The sequence below is a fragment of the Malus domestica genome, chromosome 09 (assembly GCF_042453785.1).
Source record: "Malus domestica chromosome 09, GDT2T_hap1".
Lineage (NCBI taxonomy): Eukaryota > Viridiplantae > Streptophyta > Magnoliopsida > Rosales > Rosaceae > Malus > Malus domestica.
Window position 1 is genome coordinate 20,025,042 of NC_091669.1, and position 21,320 is coordinate 20,046,361.

The 21,320-nt window shown below is 39.8% G+C and overlaps 1 protein-coding gene and 2 pseudogenes across 1 annotated transcript; 2 read left to right on the forward strand and 1 right to left on the reverse strand.

The window, feature by feature from the left end:
- The first annotated feature begins 2,964 nt into the window (after positions 1-2,964).
- LOC114827142 (heat stress transcription factor B-2a-like) lies at positions 2,965-12,047 on the forward strand (annotated as a pseudogene).
- A 2,007-nt stretch (positions 12,048-14,054) lies between these two features.
- On the reverse strand, positions 14,055-16,159 carry LOC103400528 (alcohol dehydrogenase 1-like; annotated as a pseudogene).
- A 516-nt stretch (positions 16,160-16,675) lies between these two features.
- On the forward strand, positions 16,676-18,197 carry LOC103434771 (pyridoxal 5'-phosphate synthase-like subunit PDX1.2). The gene has a single exon (XM_029108380.2). The coding sequence runs from the start codon at positions 17,036-17,038 to the stop codon at positions 17,960-17,962; it is 927 nt and encodes a 308-aa protein (XP_028964213.2). The 5' UTR covers positions 16,676-17,035; the 3' UTR covers positions 17,963-18,197.
- Positions 18,198-21,320: the final 3,123 nt, after the last annotated feature.

Below are 21,320 nucleotides of genomic sequence, written 5' to 3' on the forward strand. Positions count from 1 at the left end.
GGATGTTCTTCCATACGAAGTCTTCTATTTTTGCCTCAGTAATGGTTGCCAAGGGTTCTACTTCGGCCCACTTTGTGAAGTAGTCAACTGCAACGATTGCATAGCGAACCTTGCCTATCCCTGCAGGAATTGGGCCGATCAAATCAAGTCCCCATTGGGCGAAGGGACAAGGGCCAAGGGCTAATCATAGGAGTGAGCGGCTCGGAAGGGGAGTGAGGAATAGTTGCATATCGTTGACACTTATCATATGAGCGAGATATTCTGATGGCATCTTGGTGGAGTGTTGGCCAGTAATATCCTTGACGAAAAGCCTTGTGTGCTAGGGATCAAGATCCAGCATGATCTCCGCAGACTCCTTCATGTATTTCCCGAAGGACAGTTTCCGCCTCTGCGGGCGTAAGGCATCTTAGGTATGGTAGGTTAAAACCCTGCTTGTAGAGTTGGTCATTAATGATCAAGTAACGAGTAGCCTTGTATCGAATCTGCTTAGCTTGGACTTTGTCATTTGGAAGGGTGCCATGAGCAAAGAATCTATAAATCGGGGTAATCTAACTATCTCCTTGTTGTAAGTTGCACATTTCCGCAGCCATGGTGCTTGGTGTTACCAACAATTCGACCTGAATTTTTCTCCCAATCTTGTCTTCCACCGCTGAGGCGAGACAAGCCAAAACATCTGCATGACTGTTTGCCGCTCGAAAAATTTGGGTGATCTGGTAGTGGAAGTGCTTGAGCAACAATTGTGTTTGTGCCAGATATACTGCCATGGAGTTATCCTTAGCGTCAAAGTTGTTGGTGACCTGGTTAACCACCAATTGGGAGTCACTGAAGACATCAATTCGTTTAACCCCAAGGTGTTTGGCCAAACGTAAGCCTGCTATGAGGGCTTCATATTCGGCCTTATTGTTCGACGCCTTGAATTTGAAACGAAGAGCATACTCCATCGCCACTTTGTCAGGGGTCGTAAGGACTAGTCCTGCTCCACAATCCTGTTGGTTGGACGAACCATCAACATATAGACTCCATGCTGGGGCTGTCGGTTCTATTTTCTGAGCTTCCGAGGGTAATGAAACCACTTCTTTAGGCGTAGAAACAATGTCAACAGGATATGTGAAGTCGACGATGAAGTCTGCCACTACTTGGCCCTTCTCAGCTGGCTTTGGTTGGTAGGAGCTGTCAAACTCACCCAATGTTATCGCCCATTTGATCATTCGCCCGGAAGTGTCAGGACTTTGGAGTATTTGTCGAAGAGGATGATTGGTAAGCACAATGATGGAGTGTGCTTGGAAGTAAGGGCAAAGTTTTCGAGCAGACATGACCAATGTTAGAGCCAATTTCTCAATGTTGGAGTATCATGTCTCTGCATCTTGTAAGGCCTTGCTAGCGTAGTAGACAGGCCGTTATACATTACCATCATTTCGAATGAGAACGGAACTTACTGCTGAAGCCGATACCGACAGATAGATAATGAGAGTGTCACCAACCTCAGGTTTGGAGAGCAAATGGGCTTTACTCATGTAGTCTTTGAGGTTTTTGAATGCCTCAGCACATTCATTAGTCCATGTAATGTACTTCTTACTTCCCTTAAGTGATTTGAAGAAATGAGCACATCTGTCTGTGGCCTTAGAGATGAACCTAGTTAAGGCTGCCACCTTGCCAGTAAGGCTCTGAATGTCTTTTGAAGTTACCGGTTCCTTCATGTCCAAGATTGCTTTGATCTTCTCAGGATTAGCCTTAATGCCTCGTTGGCTTATCATGAAGCCTAAGAGTTTGCCAGAGCCTACACCGAAGGCACATTTGTTGGGGTTCAACCTCATTCGATACCTCCTCAGAATGGTGAAAGTTTCAGATAGGTTGGTGATGTGTTAGTCAGCATGTTTGCTCTTCACTAGCATATCATCAACGTAAACTTCCATGCTCTTCCCAATCTGTTCGGCGAACATTGAATTGACTAGTCTCTAATAAGTCGCTCTTGCATTCTTTAGGCCGAAGGGCATGACTTTATAGCAATATAGTCCCCTGTCAGTAGTGAAGGCTGTGTGTTATTGGTCCGGAAGGTTCATGAAGATTTGGTTGTATCCTGAGTAAGCATCCATGAAGCTCATGAGTTCACACCCTGTCGTAGAGTCTATAAGTCTGTCTATGAGAGGAAGAGGAAAGCTATCCTTCGAGCATCCTTTGTTTAGGTCGGTGTAATCGACACACATTCTCCACAAGAGCTTTTGGAACAGGAGACTTTCCTTGGTCGGATTCTTCTTAACAAGGACAACATTTGCTACCCACGTTGGATAATTGACTTCACGGACGAAGCCTATGCCTTTGAGTATTTCAACTTCTGCCTTCATTGCCTCGTACCGTTCAACGTCATAAGATCTTCGCTTCTGTCTCACTGGCTTAGTCTTGGGGTCAATACTTAAGCGATGACAGATTATATCGAAAGAAATGTCTGGCATGTCCTCGTATGACCAGGCGAAGACCTCAGTGTTCTCTTGCAAAAAAGAGATCAATGCCAACCGAATGGGTGGTGACAAGGTGGTACCAATCTTTACTATGCGATCCGGATAATCTTTTGAGATAAAGACCTTCTCCAACTCTTCAGCGGTTTGTGTTTGCTGGGTGAAAGAGTCATCTTGAGAATCGTCAGGTTGATTGTTACCACCGTGAAGATCCAAGTTGGCTTTATCTTTGCTGGTCTTTATGACTTGGTCATGTATCGAAAGGGGTTCCTTGGGCATATGCAGGTGTTATTGCTTGATTGAAGTGTTGTAACATGATCGTGCACTAAGTTGATCTCCTATGATGTAACCATTGCCATAGGGGGTTGGAAATTTCATCAACAACATATGTGTGGATATCATGGCCTTGAGATCACTGATGCCTGTGCGTCCAAAGATGACATTGTATGCCGTTGGGCAATCAACCACCAGGAAGTTAGTGGTAATGGTAGCTGTGTAAGGGCATGTACCAATGGTGGAAGGTAAGTGTATGCTCCCCAAAGGTTGCACAATATCACCAGAGAAGCCTATCAGAGGGGAAATCGAGCGGTCAAGCAAATGTTCAGCTACATTAAGTGCCCTGAAAGCTTCAGCAAACATGATATTGACCGAAGCCTCAGTGTCTCCCAGGATTCATCATACTTCAAAGTTGGCTATGTGAGCTTCCACGATCAGTGGGTCGTTGTGAGGGTAAATAATACCTCTTTCTTCCTCAGGGTAAAAACATATTGGATCCCAGTTAGGCTTTTGATACTTACCTCCCCTGATGTCTTCCACGTGAAACACTTGGTGGCCAGACCTTAAAGCTCGTTCACTATTTTTCATGGCCCTGTTGGAAGATTTAGATATGGGTGTGCCACCACTTATGGAATATATCACATTTACCTGGCGTTGGTTACGGTTACCCCTTGGAGGGTAAAGGAGGAATTGATCAATTTTTCCTTCACGTGCCAAAGCTTCAATATGATCACGAATGGTGATACACTTCTCACCGTCATGGCCGTTATGCTCGTGGTAGCAGCAAAACGTGCCCGTGTTCTTCGTGGGCTTGTAATCTGGGTGCCTCGGCTTTGGCTTCGGTATCAAGTGTGTTATGCTGGGGTAAATGGCCACGCATGTGGCAATCAAATGTGTGTATGCCTCATACCCCGGGGTAGGGGCTGTCCTGACACGTGCTTGACCCATTGTGTTGACTGCCTGGGGTCGATTATTATCATGGCGATACCCTTGGTTATCGCGGTAGTTTCCCTTACTCCTTTTACTAAAATGAGACTGGTAAGGATGGAAATCTTTCCTTTTGCCTTGAGATTGATATGTCTGTTGACTTGGCAAAGTATTAAGTAAGGCAGGGGGAGGCACTGCTGCCGTTTGGAAGGTCAAGGTCTTCTCATTTGGTTGGATCTGGCTTCCACTCCCTACTTGCTGATAAGGGTTGGTTATGGGGGGTTTCCCTTGATATGTTCTTGCCTCGGCGGAGGCATGGTTGTAAGCCTGTGCCATCACCTCAGAGTAAGTCTTCCAAGTGTTAGCATTGATCATGTACTTGAAGAAACAATCATGTAGGCCTGCCGTAAAGGCCTTGAGAGCGGTCTTGTCATCTGCCTCAGCGCAGCGAGAATACTCATGGCTGAAACGACCAGCATACTTTTGTAGTGACTCGTCTGGCTTCTAGCGAATAGTGTACAAGTCATCTGCAGAATGCAAGTGATCGGTCTGGAAGATGTGTTAAGAGATAAACAGTTTCCTCAGTTCGTCAAATGAGTTTACTGTCTTAGGTGGAAGACAATAATACCAGTTTAGAGCTCCGCCAGAGAGGGTGGAGGGGAAAAGAAGACATCGCTCTTTGTCGGTGTGCATCCGATATGCCACGGTGGACTCAAAGAGGTTAAGGTGTTCAATTGGGTCATCCTTTCCAGCATAGAGTTGTAAACCAAGCTTTTGTTTTGTTTTCGCTTGAAGATGGGTGTCAAGGATCCTCCTTGTGAGAGGGCCAAGCCTGGGTTGGTTCCAGTCAGGTATCTCGGCCTGACGTTCGGCCTTCAACTTGTTTACTTCCTCAATGAGCTGTAGGACAATGGGGTCTTGAGTGGAGTCATGTACCACTGGGATTTTCTTTGGACTCGCCGTACTGACTTCTAGGAAGTAAGAAAGTTTAAGCAAGGGCGTGTGATTTTTCCATCGCCTCTTGGAAGTAGGAAAGTTTGAGCAAGGGCGTGTGATTTTTCCTTGGACTCGCCGTACTGACTTCTAGGGCGAGTCTATCGGAATACCTCAGAGTCCCCTGTACCTTCATGTTCCTCTAGGACATGTCGTTCTTTCCCTAGATTGGCAGCTGGCCTAGGTCGTGGGAGGGGACCGAGTCTTTCAGAAACCCTTGGGTCATTGATCTTCGAGCATATGTGGAGGAGATTTTCTTGACGTTGCTTTAAGAAGTCTCGGCAGTCACGATAAACGGCTTTCGATCTTTCCAACCCTTCTGCAATGAGATATCTTCCTCCACTTCTCCTGCTTCAAGTCTAAACAGCTGGGTTGAGAGAAGTCTCATGTTGATCAATGTTTTGATGATTAGCTCGCTCCTCATTAGGGATACCCATGTCGAAGGAAGGTGACCCTCCGTGTTGGTGGGGCACCGGATAATGGTTGATGTCCACAGGGCCAACAAGCTCGCATGGTTGAGTACGTATAGTTTCGTGGAATGTCTCAAAGAGCTTCTCATACTGCTCCTGGAGGACCTCATTCTTCATTGCTATCTTGTTGTTTTGAGCTTCTAGCTCATCGAATTTAGCTTGAAGAGCAACCCTCATTCCTTCATTCTTTCGTTGCTTCGCACTAGGTGCAAGATGGGTGTCATTCTGTGTGTTGTGGCTTCCTTCGCTCTCCATGTTGGAGAGGGATGCCTGGTCAAAAGAGAGTGTACGAATGGTGGAAACCAGCTTGACAAAGCTGAAGAGAGTGGGAATAAGTGTCGTTCCCACATACGGCGCCAAATGTTGATGCACAAAATCAGTAAGGACTTTGGTACAACAAAAAGTGTTAAGTTTATGAACTTCGCTAGATTGCTCTGGTCACTAGCGTGGATAAGTATGTAAATGGATAGAGACAGGGAAGCAAACACAAGATGTACGTGGTTCACTCAGATTGGCTACGTCCAGGGAGTATAGGAGTTCTCATTAATTGTAAAGGGTTTACACAAGTACATAGGTTCAAGCTCTCCTTTAGTGAGTACAAGTGAATGATTTAGTACAAATGACATTAGGAAATATTGTGAGAGAATGATATCTATTTATAGAAGAGAGTTTCTAGTTTCATTCTGACATTGACACATGTCGTGTTGTGATTGGCTTCTGATGTTAACACGTGTCGCGCTATGATTGGCTTCTGATGTTGACACGTGTCGCTCTGTGATTGGCCTCCTGGTTGGAGGGAAACTCTTCTGGGTCCTTGACGGTATAACGTTGACCGTTGCTCAGTAGTTTCGGGATTGGTCAAGTATGGTACAAACAAGTTGAATAACATCATGTAAAATAATGTATTTTGGTTAGACAGAAATGTCAACATCATTGTGGACCCCGCTATAATAATAAAAATGGCATAAGAGTAAATAAAGAAAAGAGCTTGATCCATTATGGACTTTTCATACACAAAATGTCATTTTGATTAAAAATGAATAGTGCCAAGCCCTTTTCGTTAAAACTCCCAATGAATAAAGTTCTATTTTTGTGCTCAAGTTCTTAAAGTGCTTTATGGGTTTAAAGCATTTCTATCTCTCCAATACAATTGTAATGCTCTACTAGTTAATTAGACTTTGTGTTTTTCATACCTTTTAATTGTTTAGCCAATTAACACTCAGCCTCATTACAACTCTATGAAAGACCTTTTGATTCAAGAAGTTACTTGATATTGATAGTGAGTTAGGTAGACAAGCAAGCATATGGCGGTATGTTTTGTGAGATCATTTGAATGAAACATATTAACCCACAAATATGAGTTAATGAGTGTATGCCTTGTGAGAAGCTCTTTGTATGCATATGATAATTTTAAGAAGCTTGGAATTGCATTGACATGACTATTACACACACTACACTCCAAGTTGGTTCAATTCAAATTTGGTTAACTCTTGGATAATGTCGTGAACTATTGTTTATTTCTTGAAAGTTATCTCACGGATGGGTTTTCACCAAGATTAAAATTTAGAGATTAGCTATTAATTTTTTTTTTGTCGAGTCCTTGTGTTTTCTTCTGTTATGCTTGAGGACTAGCAAAGTCTAAGTTTGGAGTTATTTGAAGCGGTAATATTTCATATATTTTTATCATATATTTCCTTTGGATTTTGTGTATTCAAATTGGTTAAATGCACTAAATCTAATTGTTTTTAATATATAGGCTTTAGTACCAAAGTTACGCAAAAAAGAAATGAAAAATGGTGATTTGGGGTATCTAGGGTAATTTCGGTGGTGCAAGAGTCGAACTAACTGCACGAAGACATGTGCATTACAACAAGAAGATGAGACTGCAATGGTTTTGGAAATCAAATCGACATGGGGACACTATTCATTGGATTTTAGGAAAGAACTTAACTACTAGTTGTATGATTTCCATTTAATTTTCCCTTTCTTTAATAAGGTCTTAAAGTCCATTAATTAGTTAGTGGGTTTTTAACAAAGTTCTAAAAGATACTAGGCGTTAGTTGGGCAACAGGTTGGGGCCTAGCGCCTAGGCAGATTAGGCAGATTTAAGTAAATCCATTATATTTCATGTAAATAAGTGTCAATTTATACTTAATATATATTTAATTTCATCATAAACTACAAGCATATAATGTGTTCTCATTTAAGTATTCAACAAGTCTCTTACAATTTATTGAAAAAATAAAATGCAAAGTGAAAGTTATCTATTTTCTATCTAAGTGAGTCGTAACTTAGGCGGGTGCCTAGGCGGGTCTGGGCGGGCTAAGCGGGTGCCTGGGCGGGCGCCTCAGCAGGTCTAGGCGCCATTTCTTAATTTTGAAACGCCTAGGCATTATCCGGGTGGTGGTCAACCACCTAACGCCTAGACGATGCCTAGGCGGCGCTAGGCGGAGACTTTTAGAAAAGTGGTTTTTAATTAGAATTTAGTATGATTTATGTTTATTGCCATGGGTTACAAAAAGAGATTAAAACTCCTTATGAAAAGGAGGAAGGCCACCAAAAACCAAAAATCATCATATTGGAGTAAAATGCTGCTGCAAGAAGGACAAGAGGAAGAACTTTTCATTTTTTATTTTGCTAGGGCTACGATGTAGCCTAATCATGAATATTTAATTGTATTGTGGCATTGTTATTATCAAGTTTTTCTTCCTTATTAAGTATCATTTGCTAATCATAATGCACTTGATTTTTATTTAGATGCTTGATTCCCGCCTAGGTTTCAATTAAGTTGATTTGATGCAAGTTAGAGTAGATGTCATACTTAACTTGGGTTTAGTTTCTTGTAATTGATACCATAAACACCTATTTGTAGATGCCATGCAATTAGGGTTTGTGTGATTGTCCAACGATTTCCATAGAGCTTAAGGAGTTCTTACTTGTTTAAATTCATCTAGATGTCATAGAGGGTTAACATGTAAGGATACTTTTGATGCAACTAGATGCCATGGGCATTGAATAATTTAGGAAAAATCGATGATCAATATTGGGGAACTACTTGAGCATAACATATTAAGGGAATTAAGTAAAATTGGTTATGGTGAATTCGAATGCCTTAGGTATTCTTTTCTTATGTTTTCATTTTATTATTTACATGCATTTTATTTCAAGCTTTATTTTATTTCAGTTTAATTCAAAATCTCCTATCTTTTTTGTTAAAACTTCTCAATCATAATTTGTTTCAATTTAGTTGGTAAGACTTTAGAATCAATTCAATTTCTGTGAAACGATATCCATGCTTATATGTTATACAATCATCCGATTTGTATACTTGTGAGGACTAAAATTCGAGACTTAATGAGGTTAATTTTGATTATCTAATTTAGTTTTGTGACTCACTGCACATTTTGTTAAAAAAAAAAGTCTTGATTTCAAATCTTACTAAAGTTAATTATTGAATAATATTTGTTTTTTCAAAAAGAGATCCCACATACGTTAGCACTTACTTTCTAAATGTTTCATATTTAGCAAGGGAATTGTTATTGGCATTCTAAAAATCTCATTTTACACTCCAAATTTTCTATATTTGGAAAGAAAAATACACTTGTGAGGAGTGTAGAATGAGATTTTTGGAGTCCCAATAACACTTCCCTTTAGCAAAACCTAAAATTATAAGGATGACCTCAAATCAACAAGGTTCTCCGTTTTGGGAAGGTCGGGAGAAGAACATATGTCGTATGTAGCATTAGTTTTGTTTTGTAAAGATGTTTCTACAACTTGAACCTGTGACCTTTTAGTTAAAGGAGTAACATTTTCATTTTGCCAAGTATAGTGGGATTTAAACATGAAATTGAATGTTCGTCTTTTTAGAAGCATGAATATATAAATGAGTGCTACTAGGGTGGGGTGAGCCCATGGTCTGGGTGTTGGGTAGGGGTGGAGGGTGTGATCGTCATGCCAAGGTGGTGGGGGGTGTGGGGGAAAATTTGTCAGCAATGGTAGAGAGGACAATTGATGCAATGATCATGATGGTGATGGTGAATTTGAAAATGAGAGTATTTAAATGAAATTTAAAGTTCAAATTTGTAACCTCCAAATACCAAGTTATATTTGACAGAGAATTTCAAAAAAAAAAAATTGTTTATAAATGCAAGCAATAAAATTACATATGTCAATTTAGAAATTCTCATATTTGTCAAAATTTAAGTTTCAAACCCTCCCCAAATCAAGCCAAATTCGCTTCGATTCGATTCGGTTCAGTTTAGGTTTGGCTAATTAAACCTAATCTCGAACGAAACATATAGATTTATCTTATATTTATTCTTATACACGTCTGGTTCTTAAAGGGTAATTTTGTTGTCATTGTATTGAACTAGTTATGAAGGTGTAGTTTGATGAATTTCATTCATTGTGAGAAGTACCTGTTCTTGAATGGAATCCGAGCCAATTGAAGAACAATTAAGTTTGGTTTAAGCTCACACCCAAAACCCTTGAAATTTTACAAAAAAATATCAAATGAGTGTGGCTCAAACCAAACTATTGTCTTTAAAAACTACCAAGCTTAATTGGTGCGCGGACTGAGAAATCAAGAGCTAACTACGTCCTTCTGGTGAATGCGGGCGTGCTAACTCATGACCGAGCTCGGTCGGCGAGTAGAATGAGTGTGATGGTGATGTCGAATGCGCTGCTGACTTTTGTACTCGAGTGATCACGATCGAGGAAGGAACATGTCTTGCCCTTAGATTTTAGAACCTAAAGGCAAGGTTACTAGTCACCGTGAAGTTCAAGATCTTTTGCACTAGGTTCAGCTACCTCAACTATATTCGTTAATATATAGGTGAGCGGACTTGGATCAAACTGTAAGGACACAAATACTCATACAAGATAAGTGTCTTGATGGTGAACATTGTTTGGTCGTCAAAATGCCAAACTCTGAAGTGCACCTGAGAATAACCAATCATAGAACACCGCTAGTGAAATGACCTCGTTTGGCAAAAGAATCGAAGACTCCTTACCGACTGAGACTTGGATAGATAATCAACTGAGCTTGAAGTAGTGTTGTTAATCCAAATTGAAGATACTTCTCGATTGCCTGATTCTATGTCTCCAATGCTGTTAATCCAAACTGAAGATGTTGTTGGTTGTCAACACAATGCTGTTACTCCAAGCTGAAAGGGTGATGACGAAGTTGTAAGAGTTGGTAATTTCTCAAAATGTGAGAGGGTTTTGAGTAGCGCGATTTTGTGCTGAGCGTTTGAAAAAAAAAATCCATTTATAAATCAATATATTTTTTGACTCTATTTAGTGTGTTGTGTTGAAGTTTCTTTTCACGTTGCAGACTCCTATTTATAGGAGCGAGTTTTGCAATGACCAAGTATGCCGAAGTAGAGTCCCACTAGAACTATACTCCCTCGATGTACTTTTGGATTATGATATTATCCCTTTATATGGAAAAACCAATTCGTACGTGGTCTTCGACCATTTTAACTAGAATTAGGATTCTAAACCCAGTCCACTTATGCATTAGAATCCCACTTCTGTTAGGATTCAGCCGAATTCCACTAAGAGCTGGATTTTGGACATCATTTGGCCTGAAAGATTACCACTAGGCCGGGAATTAAACCTTAATGCGAATTCCCACCTTTGACCCAAATCCAATATTTCATACCCAAACACAAACTAAGTATGAAAGTGAACTAAATCAAACCAAACTAGTTCCATTTTTCAAATTTGATTTTCGATTTCGAGAGAACTTGATTGAACCAAACCAGATGGTGCTTGCCTATAAAAAGGCAACAATAATGATCCAATACAAACAAGGGAGTGTTAACGAAAAGGGCTTGGGTTAACTTTTATTTAATGAAAAACAACCCTAAACTATTATTTAATAAAAAGGCTTAAATTTTAATTATAAGGACACAAAACTTATCTTTTAGGCCCTACAAAAACTAAAACACACGGGCTCAAAAAAAGCCCAAACCGGATAACAATTAATATTTCAAAATTGCCCCTAACGGAGCCTAATCCAGGCTCGTTAGCCAAACTAACGGTTACAATCCCAAAATCACTCCTCCATCCATCGCCATTACGATCGGCATACCTACCCCTTCAAACCGCACTAAAAAACCGAAACCTCCATTGCTCGAAACCTCAAGTTCTCAAACCAATTTCAACTTCGATTCAAGTTTTCAAACAATAATCTACACATCAAATCCGGAATTCCTCAACCCAAAAACTGCATTTGAAGACGAAAAACTGGAGAGTCCAAATTGGAGAAACAAAGCTATGAACCTAGAAATAAGTTGTGTCGGACCGATGGGAATTCTTGAACGATAGCTTTCGGATAGGCGAGAAGCGACTTCTCTACGAAATACAACGCCGAAAAATTAACCCTCCGCCGCCCCAGGTGGCGTCGATTTGGGCGGTTCCGACGGCAAAACCGATGATCTCCCCGTCGAACTCCGGTGACGAGCAGGTGATGTCTTCGAGTTCGTCGCCGATCAGAGCATCGTCGGAGATTATGGACGAGAACGAGAGGCTGAGGAAAGAGAACATGTAGCTCACCAAGGAGCTGGCGGAGGTGAAGTCCCTCTGCAACAACATCTTCACCATGGTATCGAATTATGCTTGCGCCCAATCGGAGAGCGGTTTCCCGGAGCTAAAACCGCTCGATTTGATGCCCAAGAAGTGTTTCTCTGGAAAGAGGGAGAACGAAGAGAAGGAAGAGGCGAGTCCGAAGCTTTTCGAGGTGGTGATTGGGGCCAAGCGTGCGAGAGAGGCCGGCGGCGACGGCGTAGAGAACGATGAGACCGACTTGCAGCTTCAGCAACCGAGCGTTAGCGAGGTTAAATCAAAGCTGTCTGATATTGGTCATAAGGAAACGCCGTGGCTGAAGCAGTGCCACATGGCTAATCAGAGGGTGTGTAATTGATCATCAGTTAGAAGCAATGGTATATATTAGATGGAGTTGTACTTGGAAGGACCAGGATTGAGGCACGTGTTAAAATGGGTTCACGTGCGTCATCAACCTCTAGGGGGCCCCATTCCCTTCAAGAAGTTTCTTAGACTTTCTTCTCTTTTTGCTTTATGAATTTTAGAAATAACACTTTTGTTTTGTCTTCTGCCTTTTGATTTTGCATGATATTCCGCATGGAATCTGATCAAATGTTCCCCACTTCCCACAAAGACAGAAAAAGAAAAAGGTGAAATAATAAATCTACTAGAAATCAAAGTTGGGAAAGACCATATCCAAAGCAACGAATAAATATGAAAGATTTAACGGCTCAAAATTCTTGTGTTCATCGGTAATATAAAATCCTTTTATTTTTTGTGTCACCTTATTTTTCAACCTTTCATTGACTATTTCTATAACTGAACACGATTATTATCATTATTTCTTAAACTGAACACTTATACTTTCACTATTTCTTAAACTGAATACTAACTATTTCGTAAACTGAATATTAACTATTTCGTAAACTGAACATTGACTATTTCTTAAATTGAACCGACTATTTCTTAAAGTGAACACTAGTACTATCACTATTTCTTATTTCGTAAACTGAACCGACTATTTCTTAAACTGAACCGACTATTTCTTAAACTGAACACTAGTACTATCACTATTTCTTAAATTAAACACTGATTATTTTTTAAACTGAACGCTGACTATTTCTATAACTGAACACGAGTATTATCATTATTTTTTAAACTGAACATTGGTACTATCACTATTTCTTAAACTGAATACTGACTATTTCGTAAACTGAACATTGACTATTTCGTAAACTGAATCGACTATTTCGTAAACTAAACATTGACTATTTCGTAAACTGAACCGACTATTTCTTAAACTGAACACTGACTATTTTTTAAACAGAACACCCACTATTTCTAAAATTGAACACGTGTATTATCATTATTTCTTAAATTGAACACTGGTACTATCACTATTTCATAAATTGAATATTGACTATTTCGTAAACTGAATTTTGACTATTTCTTAAATTAAATATTGACTATTTCTTAAATTGAACTGTGATACTACCAGGAAGGATATACATGATGGGAAGGGACGTCTTTTTCATAGGCTTGAGAAACCCATCGATTCCCACTTTCTTTTATTATATATATATATATATCCTTTCATTGAAAATTATTTCAATTTCATTCCCCTTCCTCTTTGAGCATGTGCTTCTCTTCCGCTATTTAGTTTGATAAATAGTTCAATTTGCTTTGGTAAAAAAATGTGATTTTCTAGTTTACTTTGATAAATAATTCAGTTTGCTTTAGTAAAAAAATGTGGTTTTCTAGTTTAGTTTGAGAAATAGTTCAGATTGTTTTGGTAACAAAGTATGGTTTTCTGGTTCACTTTGATAAATAGTTCATTTTGCTTTGGTAAAAAAGTGTGGTTTAGTTTGATAAATAGTTTAGTTTGCTTTGGTAAAAAAGTGTGGCTCAGTTTGATAAATAGTTCAGTTTCTTTTGGTAAAAAAATGTGGTTTAGTTTGATAAATAGTTCAGTTTGCTTTGGTAAAAAAATGTGGTTTTCTAGTTTACTTTGATAAATAGTTCAGTTTGATAAATAGTTCAGTTTGCTTTGGTGAAAAAGTGTGGTTTAGTTTAATAAATAGTTCAATTTGCTTTGGTAAAAAAGTATGGTTTTCTAATTCAGTTTGATAAATAGTTCAGTTTGCTTTGGTAAAAAAATGTGGTTTGGTTTGATAAATAGTTCACTTTAATAAATAGTTCAGTTTGCTTTGGTAAAAAAGTGTGGTTTAGTTCGATAAATAGTTCAGAATAGTTCAGTTTGCTTTGATAAAAAAATGTGGTTTGGTTTGATAAATAGTTCACTTTGATAAATAGTTCAGTTTGCTTTGGTAAAAAAGTGTGGTTTAGTTCGATAAATAGTTCAGTTTACTTTGGTAAAAAAATGTGGTTTGGTTTGATAAATAGTTCACTTTGATAAATAGTTCACTTTGCTTTTGGTAAAAAAATATGGTTTAGTTTGATAAATAGTTCAGTTTGATAAACCTAATGTATAAATTGTGACGCAATTCACTGAGACTCCCTGCAAACAAGAACAATCACCCTCCCATCCATCCTCCCTCCTATATCCTTGAACAGCCCGAAACCCTTGCACCTTCAGCAGCCTAAAATGGAACAAGATGAACAAGAAAATCCTTACACTACGCCAAACTATCCAAAAGAGCCATAACAGAGGAGCAATAAGAATGACTTACAGCAAGACCAACAGCTCCCAATCCAAAGATGGCAATAGATGAACCCTTTTTCGGTTTTGCAACATTCACAGTGGCGCCAAAACCTTCAAATACACCAACAGAAACAATAATTGATTACTCCAGAAAGAAAAGTTGGAAAATCCCTAATTTCTGATTCCAACTTTTTCACTGTCAAAATGGGAGAAGTCTTTCGAACCTGTGCATATTCCGCAACTAAGAACACAAACTTTGTCAAGGGGAGCAGCCGGGTTGATCTTAGCAACGGAACCAACATGACAAACAGTGTATTCACTGAAGGTAGAAGTACCTAAAAAGTGATAAATTGGTTTTCCATCCTTGGAGAACCTGGACTGGCCATCATTGATCATGGTACCCCTATCAGTATTGATCCTCAGCAGATCACACATGTTGCTTTCCTTCGACTTACAGTGCGCGCACTCCTTGCACTCCCCAGTGAACACAGGGAGGACGTGGTCACCCGGCTGGAGTTCAGTTACGCTCGCCTACGCTTTCCACAACTCTAAACACAAAATGTTAAGCAAACAAAATTTAGAAAAGTAAACAAACCGCGTAAAATGGAAGCAAATACTAAGTTAATTACAAATTATGTAGCTTTAATATTCAGAGATGTGTACATACCCTCCAGCTTCATGACCGAAAATGCGAGGAAACAGCGGTTGTTGTCCCTGGCACACAACATATATGTTTCAATTCCAACAGCTGACATTCTAAGCACGAAAATGCCTTGTATAGGATTTATCATCACATTAGACTTAGCACTCAAAATCATGCTTAACTTCACTAATCAATTGCAAGTTATGGACTAAGTACTATAAACATATGAAGAATCATGCTTAATGATGTAGTTATCGATACGCAGATATTAAAGTAGAAAATGGCATTCAAAGTTGAAGTTTTTACTTTGGCTTCCCAGAAGTAGACATCGGTGTGGCAAAGAGAGGTGAAGAGGATCTTCAAGCGAACTTCATGTTTCTGCGGTGGTGCCACCTCCACTTCCTCAATTGACAGTGGCTTCCCCGCTTCCCATGCCACCGCGGCTGCAACCAAAAAATCCGAATGCGATTAGCAACAAATACATCGATAAAATCAGTATTTTTACCACAATTACCGCAACAATATCAAGATTGACAAAATGTAATGAAATCTACAATTTATGGAAAAATAGAGACAAAAATTCATTACAGCAGAATATTCAATCCGCTGCCAAGTTAATTTCTTTTTAATCAATTTCGAAATTTTCGAAACTAAAATTTAACTTCTCATGAAATCCACGAAAACCAAATCCTCATCCTCATCATTACCAATTATAAACAATATTTAAAACAAAATAGAAAAATAAAACAGCAGTAGGATCATGTAAACAATATTTAAAACAAAATAGATCATTGGATTCATAGAAATCTCAAGCGTTCGAGAACTAATGATGTATGCAAAAGAAATTCAACTGCAAAGATTCAAAATCGTAAATTGAAAACAGGAATGAAACAGCAACATGCAAATTTTTGAAAACAAAAACCAGATCGAAAGAGAAAGGTAACGTGTTATACTGACAGGGGAACTCGAGCTCCAGAGAATCGATGCTGAGAAGGTCGCCCGTGCTTATCCGATTCGATCGATTCGATTGATTTGAAAAATTGTGGAACTCAAATTGAATTGAAAACAAAAATACATATTGGGTGGAGAGATCGAGAGAGAGGGAGAGAGATTCGATCGATTCGATTGAAAAATGGAGGAATTGGAATTGAACTTGGAAATAAAAGGATTCAGATGTGTTCTTCTTTCACTTCCTTCACTTCTCTTTCTCTCTTTAGATGTGTCAGGAAGAAATGGGGGAGACAGACCACAGCAGAGCAGAGAGACCCATAAAGGAAGAGAGATTAAACGGAGAAATGCTTTGCCGTCAGGGGCAAAATCGGACACTCACTGTTTGGGCCTTTTTATTTGGATTGATTTAGTGTTGGGCTTTGTCCTAACCATTAAATAAACTTACAACATGGTTTTTGGTTAAAACTCAAAGTTTCCAAGCCCTTTTGGTTAGTTTTCCTTACAAACAATGCTACATTTATCATATATTTGTATCATCTCTCTAATTAGAGATAGACTTACCAACACATGTCGATCTCATCTCTATTGAGAGATGGTACAAATATGTAGTAAGAGTAACATATTTGTGCAAAATATGACCCCAAAAAATGTACAATCTCAAATTATGCAATGCAAATAAAAACTCACCATCCCTAGTAAATCAATTTGTGTGAAAAATTGTTACGAGGCGGAGCCAAAAAGAACAAAAGGAATTTCATTATTTGGGAGACAAACAAAACTTTATTTAATGCACGGGAATCGCATACAACCAAACAAGGAGAGACAGACACCATGCAAAGATGCAATCAATCTTGGCACATGGAACCGAAGTTTCTACATTTTCCTACGCCACCGATCAAAACACACGAGTCAGCAGTCAATCACAAACATACCAGAAACTTCCACCACCCACACGAAGCTTCAAGAACCACCTCCTTCCTCAATCCCTCTCATCTCCCTCCAGTTTTCTCTAAATATACACAATCTCCACCTCCCAAATCCAACCAAATCTCCAGGTCTCCGATCTCCTCGCGGCATTTAATTTCGTTCAGGCATTTTCACAAACACCTCGATGGCGGCAGAGGACGGCGCGGTCACAATCTACAACAGCAGCGCAATCACCGATGCCAAAAACAAGCAGAATCCATATTCGATGAAGGTCGGCCTTGCCCAGATGCTCCGCGGCGGCGCCATTGTCGAGGTTAACACCCTCGAGCAAGCCAAGCTCGCCGAAGACGCCGGCGCTTGCTCTGTCATCGTCTCCGACCCGCCCCGCACCCGAGGCATTTCGCGCATGTCCGACCCCTCTCTCATCAAGGACATCAAACGTGCCGTTTCGATCCCCGTCGTGGCCCGATCACGGATCGGGCATTTCGTCGAGGCCCAGATCCTCGAATCCATCGGGGTCGACTATATCGACGAGAGCGAGTATCTGGCCATGGCGGACGAGGAGCATTTCATAAACAAGCACAATTTCCAGATCCCTTTCGTCTGCGGAGCTCAAACTCTCGGCGACGCGTTGTGGAGAGTGAGAGAAGGTGCTGCAGTCATCAGAATCCAAGGGGATCTATCCGGGTCCGGCAATGTCTCCATTACTGTAAAAAACGTGAGGTGCGTAATGGGTCAGATTAGGCTGCTCAACAACATGGACGACGACGAAGTCTTCGCGTTTTCGAAGACAATCCAAGCGCCGTACGACCTGGTTGCTCAATCCAAGCAAATGGGTCGGCTGCCTGTGATGCTATTCGCCGCCGGTGGCATCGTGACGCCGGCCGACGCAGCGCTGATGATGCAGTTGGGTTGCGACGGAGTGTTTATCGGGTCGGATGTATTCAATTGTTCGGATCCGTATAAGCGGGTGATGGGCATTGTTCAGGCGGTTAGGAACTACAATGATCCGCATGTGCTGGTGGAGGTGAGTTCCGGGTTGTCGGGCCTGATGGCCGGTTTGGGCGAGGACAGGATCGAACCGTTTGGCGGCGGCCATGGAGGTGTTTGATTAGGAATCATGTAATGTTGCTCTAAACTCTTCCTTTGTTTGGTTTTAAAACATAGAATAATTTTGTTATACCTGGATATCTGTCTCTCTGTTGTGACTAGTGTCCAGTTTTTCATATGATGATTAACTTGTTGTATTGAGGCCAATTTTGTGAAAATGCAGATAGGATTGAGAATAATAATCTTGTTTTTCGACTTTATCGAAATGTTTAGGAATAATACTGTACTTCGAATAATTTTGTTTATCCATACGAGTTTCGTTAGTTTAATTTGAAGTATTAATGCCTTACAAAACTGATGTGATTTAGTTGTTGAACATTGCTAAGAGTTACGCTCGCTTAAGTACTGATTTCTTCTTGGAGACCTATCAAATCGCTAGTTTGGTAAGTTTGCAGAAAATTTTCTTTCGTGATTTTAGTGAGTGATATATGCATACTTGTCAGACTGTGAGTTTTGCATAAGGACAAATTGTTTACTTGTAAGGAATCAAGTAGTATTCTTATTAATTACTACAATAAGAAGAATTGATATCAATAGCAACCGGAGGAGGCATTGAGTAAGATTAACAGTACGAGGAACACTGAGATTGACATGTGATTGTTACAAAATAAGATGCAAAGGGTTTTTATGTTCACCAACATTTACTTATTTAGTGATGCGTATGAATAGATAAACGAGATTTTCGCTGTCTTTCTCCATTTACGTAAGGGTAATCGGAATAAAGAAAGGGAATTGAATTCCGATTACGGAGTATTCCGGTGTTTACTAAATATTAAGGAATCAAAAAAGTGGTGGAGCCCACACGAAACAAGGAATCCAATTCCTGAAATTGGAGGAACCGGATTCCCTAGTTTTGTGAGGTATTTGAATTCCCTAAGGGCAAGGGAATCAGGAATGCATATTTTATTCTAATTATGCCCTCACTTGTTTCTTATTATCCCAACATTGCCCTTCATTTGACACTCATTATGTCATTTTTAATAAATAAATAAAACCTATTTATATTTTTTTATATAGATAATTTTATTATATAAATTTAATTAAGAATTTAATTAAATTATTAGTATGAAAATAATTTATTTATGTAAGGGCAATATAGTAATCAACCTAGTTTTCATTCCGATTGAAATGAATTAGTAAACAACTTATATGGACTCAACATCATTCCTACTCCGATTCCTGACAGTTTTAGTAAACAACTTCAACAGGAATCTGATTCTGATTCCACCTCATTTCAATTCCTCCTCAATCCAATTCCCCCTCAATCCAATTCCTCTCAATTTGATTACGGATTAGTAAACGCGCCACGAGTGTTGTCAGCTACTAGCATGGGATGGGAAAATGCTAACGGCAGGGGACACTAGTGAATGGCTTGAACCTGGAGATTTTTCTGCCCATTTAAATTTGCTTTCTTTCCAGTTATTCAGCATATGGGTCTCCTTTTCTAGGTTATAATGGAGAGGGCAATTTACTCTGTCCAATTTTTTGTGTTTAACTGCTTTTCATGGGGTGGAAAAAAAAAAAAAAAAAAAAAAAAAACAGAGTAAAACCAGAAGAAAATTTTGGCGGGTTATTTGTCTGAGAGAAGTATTCTTCAGAGTAGTGATCAATTGATCATATATATATCAAGACGTATTTGACATCTTTGGAGATGGTCTATAAGGACTTTACGTAAGCCCAAAATTTGGGTTGGGGGTGATAGTGGGAAAGAGGTTTTTAGACAAAAGTCGTCCTTACCGCTCTTATAAAGTCATTTGAGCATTTTTTTCATTTGAGAATCTCTTCCCCTCACTCTTTTTCGAAGAATAACCAGCACCAAGTCAATAAACATATATTTTTCTAAACGGAGTAGGACATGGGCATCAGTTACCTAGTCATGAACCAAGCATTCTGGCATTGTGCACTCTCGCCTGGCCTCCGGGTAACGTTCTCTCTCGGCATAGGCAAGGTCCACATGCAATTGTGCATTCATGGTTGGACCCACACTCTAGCGAGCATTCAGGACCCAATTCCAAGCGAAGTGTTTATTCGTGGCTTGGCCCGCATGGTTGGGCCCACACTTAGAAATTTGCCTTCATCAAATAGTATATGCTTGGAGACAAGCAGGTTATTGTCTATGAGTGAAAAACATATATAGCCTTTATATTGTGCAACATATCCCATAAAAATGCACTCAGTTGTTTTTTATTTAAGTTTATTACATCTTGTTGACCCTAGAAACTACAAAGCCTACGTGGCGCGCAGGCCGAGTATTCTATAAGCTAACTACGTCCTTCGGTGAATGCGGGGCGTGCCAACTCGTCGGCCGAGCTCGGCCGAGGAGTAAATTTGTTGATGTTGCGTTGAGCGCGCTGCTGACTTCTGTGTCTTGCGATTGCGGCCGAGGAAGGAACAATTCTCGGCCTCTTGGGTTCTAGAGCCTGAAGACAAGGCTGCTAATTTGCGAAGTTCAATCTCAAATTCGGCTGTCAATGTGCCGAATACAGTAACCTGGTAACACCTCACTTCGCCGAGAAGGCTGATGAGATGACCTCGACCAATAAGGATTCGGAAATCCTTCTCGACCGAGACTTGGATAGGTAAGCAGTCGTCCTCGCCGTAGTGCTGTTGATGCCAACGGAAGATGCTGCGAGATCGGCTGATTCTACGGTGACAGAGCTATCTATGCCGACTTAAGATATCACCGGTTGCCTTCACAGTGCTGTTGATGCCAACGGAAGATGTGTCGGCGAAAAAAGAAAATAAAAAATCTCAAGGTGTTGAGAAAGTTTGCGCAGGGCAGTTTTGTGTGTGTCCTCTTTTCTGTCGCAGAATAGCTTGTATTTATAGTATTTTGTACTTGCTTGGCACGAACTGCAACTCTGACTCCTTCAAAATTGATCCGTGTGAAATGCCAAAGCCTATCCTCCAGCTTTTGTGACTTTTCAAACCTAATAAAAGTTAGGCTTTATCATATCTCATAAAAAGCCTAGCCCACCTAAACTTCTTATCATCAAAACCCCATCTGACACCATCCATCACCATGTAAAAAGACCTAGTCTACCTAGGTTCCTTATCCCATCATTATCCAAGACCATGACTTTAAAATCATCAAATCCCCAAGTTTTTTCAATCTGCACGTTCATTGCTAAACATCCAAATTAATTTGAACTGTATCTCTTACTTGAGGATATAATTTGCATCCTATCCATCCCGTTTAAAAATATGTCAAGATAATTCAAATTAAAAGATAATTATGATAAAAACCATAATATTATCTTTTAAAAAAATATCTTCACTTTTCCATCCGACGGCTGAGAACTATGTTTACTCTACGGTCTCGATTACACGGGCCGATGGTGTAAATTTGGGTCCAAACA